This window comes from Cryptomeria japonica, chromosome 11 (genome assembly GCF_030272615.1).
Source record: "Cryptomeria japonica chromosome 11, Sugi_1.0, whole genome shotgun sequence".
In the NCBI taxonomy this organism is placed as follows: Eukaryota; Viridiplantae; Streptophyta; class Pinopsida; order Cupressales; family Cupressaceae; genus Cryptomeria; species Cryptomeria japonica.
The window spans coordinates 236,876,129-236,878,308 of NC_081415.1; the positions used below are offsets into that span (position 1 = coordinate 236,876,129).

At 41.8% G+C, this 2,180-nt stretch overlaps 1 protein-coding gene across 1 annotated transcript; it reads left to right on the plus strand.

Annotated features, from left to right (window-relative positions):
• The first annotated feature begins 302 nt into the window (after window positions 1-302).
• On the plus strand, window positions 303-1,480 carry LOC131064002 (protein EXORDIUM-like 2). The gene has a single exon (XM_057998009.2). It carries the CDS (start codon window positions 390-392, stop codon window positions 1,371-1,373), a length of 984 nt encoding a protein of 327 aa, XP_057853992.2. The 5' UTR covers window positions 303-389; the 3' UTR covers window positions 1,374-1,480.
• The last annotated feature ends 700 nt before the right edge of the window (window positions 1,481-2,180 follow it).

A 2,180-nucleotide genomic window follows, 5' to 3' on the forward strand; every position in this document is an offset into this window, starting at 1 on the left:
TCCAACAATTTGCAGGCCCGCATTAGGAATGGCGGGCCCGGGCACGCTCATCTTTCACATTTTTCATATCTTTTTCACTGGGTTTAAGTCAGCCAGGGTTAGTCAGTCGTCAGTGGTCACTCGGGGCATGTGTCGCAGTATGCCAACACAGCTGTCATCAATAATGGAGAGCGGTACAGCACTGATGGGAATTCGCAGGACCACGGTAAATAATAGCTGCCAGCAGGGCGCTCCTCTGTCAATCGCTTTCAAAGCTTTATCCACCGCCACACCTTGCCCTATTTAAACCGCTGCCCAAACGTTTCAAATCACTGGTCTGCAAATATTGTCTTATTTGATAGCTCAAAGGGGATTTGGAGATTTTCAGGGTTTAGAGTTTGTAGAGAGCAATGGTAAATTCGGGGTTTTTAATGGCTTTGAGGTTTTTGTTTGTTGTCTGTGTTGTGGCTTTAAGTTGCTCTGCAGAGGCGAGAAAGCTTGAGGCTCTGGTGGAAGAAGAGCCGCTTGTTTTGACCTATCATAATGGTCCTCTGCTTTCCTCAGCCCCCATTGATGTTCATGTGGTCTGGTATGGGAAGTTTACCGCTGTTCAGAGGTCCATTGTGGCGGATTATTTGCAATCTCTGGGAGCACATTTGCACGGGAAGGCTAAGATGCCGTCTGTAAATTCATGGTGGAAGACTACTGAAAAGTACCAAATCGCTGCCTCGAATCATGCTGCTGTGAGCATTGCGAGGCTGGGGAAGCAGAAGATTGATGAAACGTATTCCCTTGGGAAATCGTTGAAGAGGTCCGATTTAGCTTTTCTGGTTCAGAGCTCTGTGAAATCTGGAGCTCTGCCTTTGCCAGAGAAGAACAATGCGGTGTATTTGGTGCTTACAGCTGAGGATGTTCTGGTTGAGGGTTTCTGCATGAATTCTTGTGGTTATCATGCCAATGTTCTACCGTCTTCTACTGATGGACAGAAGCTTCTTTCTTACGCTTGGGTTGGGAACTCTGTTACTCAGTGCCCTGGTCAATGTGCTTGGCCCTTTCATCAGCCTCTGTATGGTCCTCAGTCTCCTCCTCTGATTGCCCCAAATGGAGATGTGGGTATTGATGGAATGATCATCAACATTGCTACTGTTTTGGCTGGAGCTGTGACAAACCCATTCAATACTGGGTATTTCCAGGGCGATGCTGCTGCTCCATTGGAGGCTGTTTCAGCTTGCCCTGGAATATATGGAAAGGGGGCTTACCCTGGTTATGCTGGGGAGCTTCTGGTCGATGGCACAACGGGAGCGAGCTATAATGCCCATGGACTCAATGGGCGCCAGTTTCTGCTTCCTGCCATGTGGGATCCAGCAACCAAGTCATGCAAGACATTGATATAAACAATTTTGCAGTAGGATAGCCAAAGAGATTAGAAGTAGAAAGAAGATGGAACCTGCACGTAGTAATTCTTTATTCTTTATACAATGATCGAAGCAAACTTTTGTTATACTGTAGCTCTTTATTTTGTTTTGCCATGTTCATGATCTTGTATTTAAACAAATTGTCTCTCAAAGTTATGTATGTAGATATTCCTGCACTTGTCTTTTTTCGGTTGTTATGGAATGCAATTTGGCAATCGTTGGGAGGAAAATGAATCTGTAGGAATTTTCATCTGAAAGTAGGAAAAATCGGCTCAAGAAAATGCTCGCCAGGAAAATGATCTTTGCAGAATAATTTTAAAAATGACGAAATTCATAAGCGATTAATGAATGAGTAAATGCATAGCTATCTATATAACATACACTAATCGAGTAAAATGTGAAATTAAATGCTATTAATATTATCAGTGGTTAACAACGTCAAACGATCAAACTGAGAATCAACGTCGTGGTACGATAATATTTGAGCCTTTTTAGGATCTTTCGAAGATTATAGCTAAAATGTTTTAACTCGAAGGATGAGTACGGGTATGAGTTAAAAAAGTGATCCCGTCAGGAGGACGCATAAAAGGCTACTCAAATTTAGAGTTACTCAAGCGATAAAAAACTAGAGCAGCCTAGTTTTGGGTTTACTCATTTTCACAAGATTTTTTTCAAATTATTACAATATCTTTTTCAAATCTTTAATTAAAAAACTCTTTCAAATTCTTACAAGATCTTTTTCAATTCTTTTTTTATTATGTAACTCAGATTTTAAGACATCCTCAT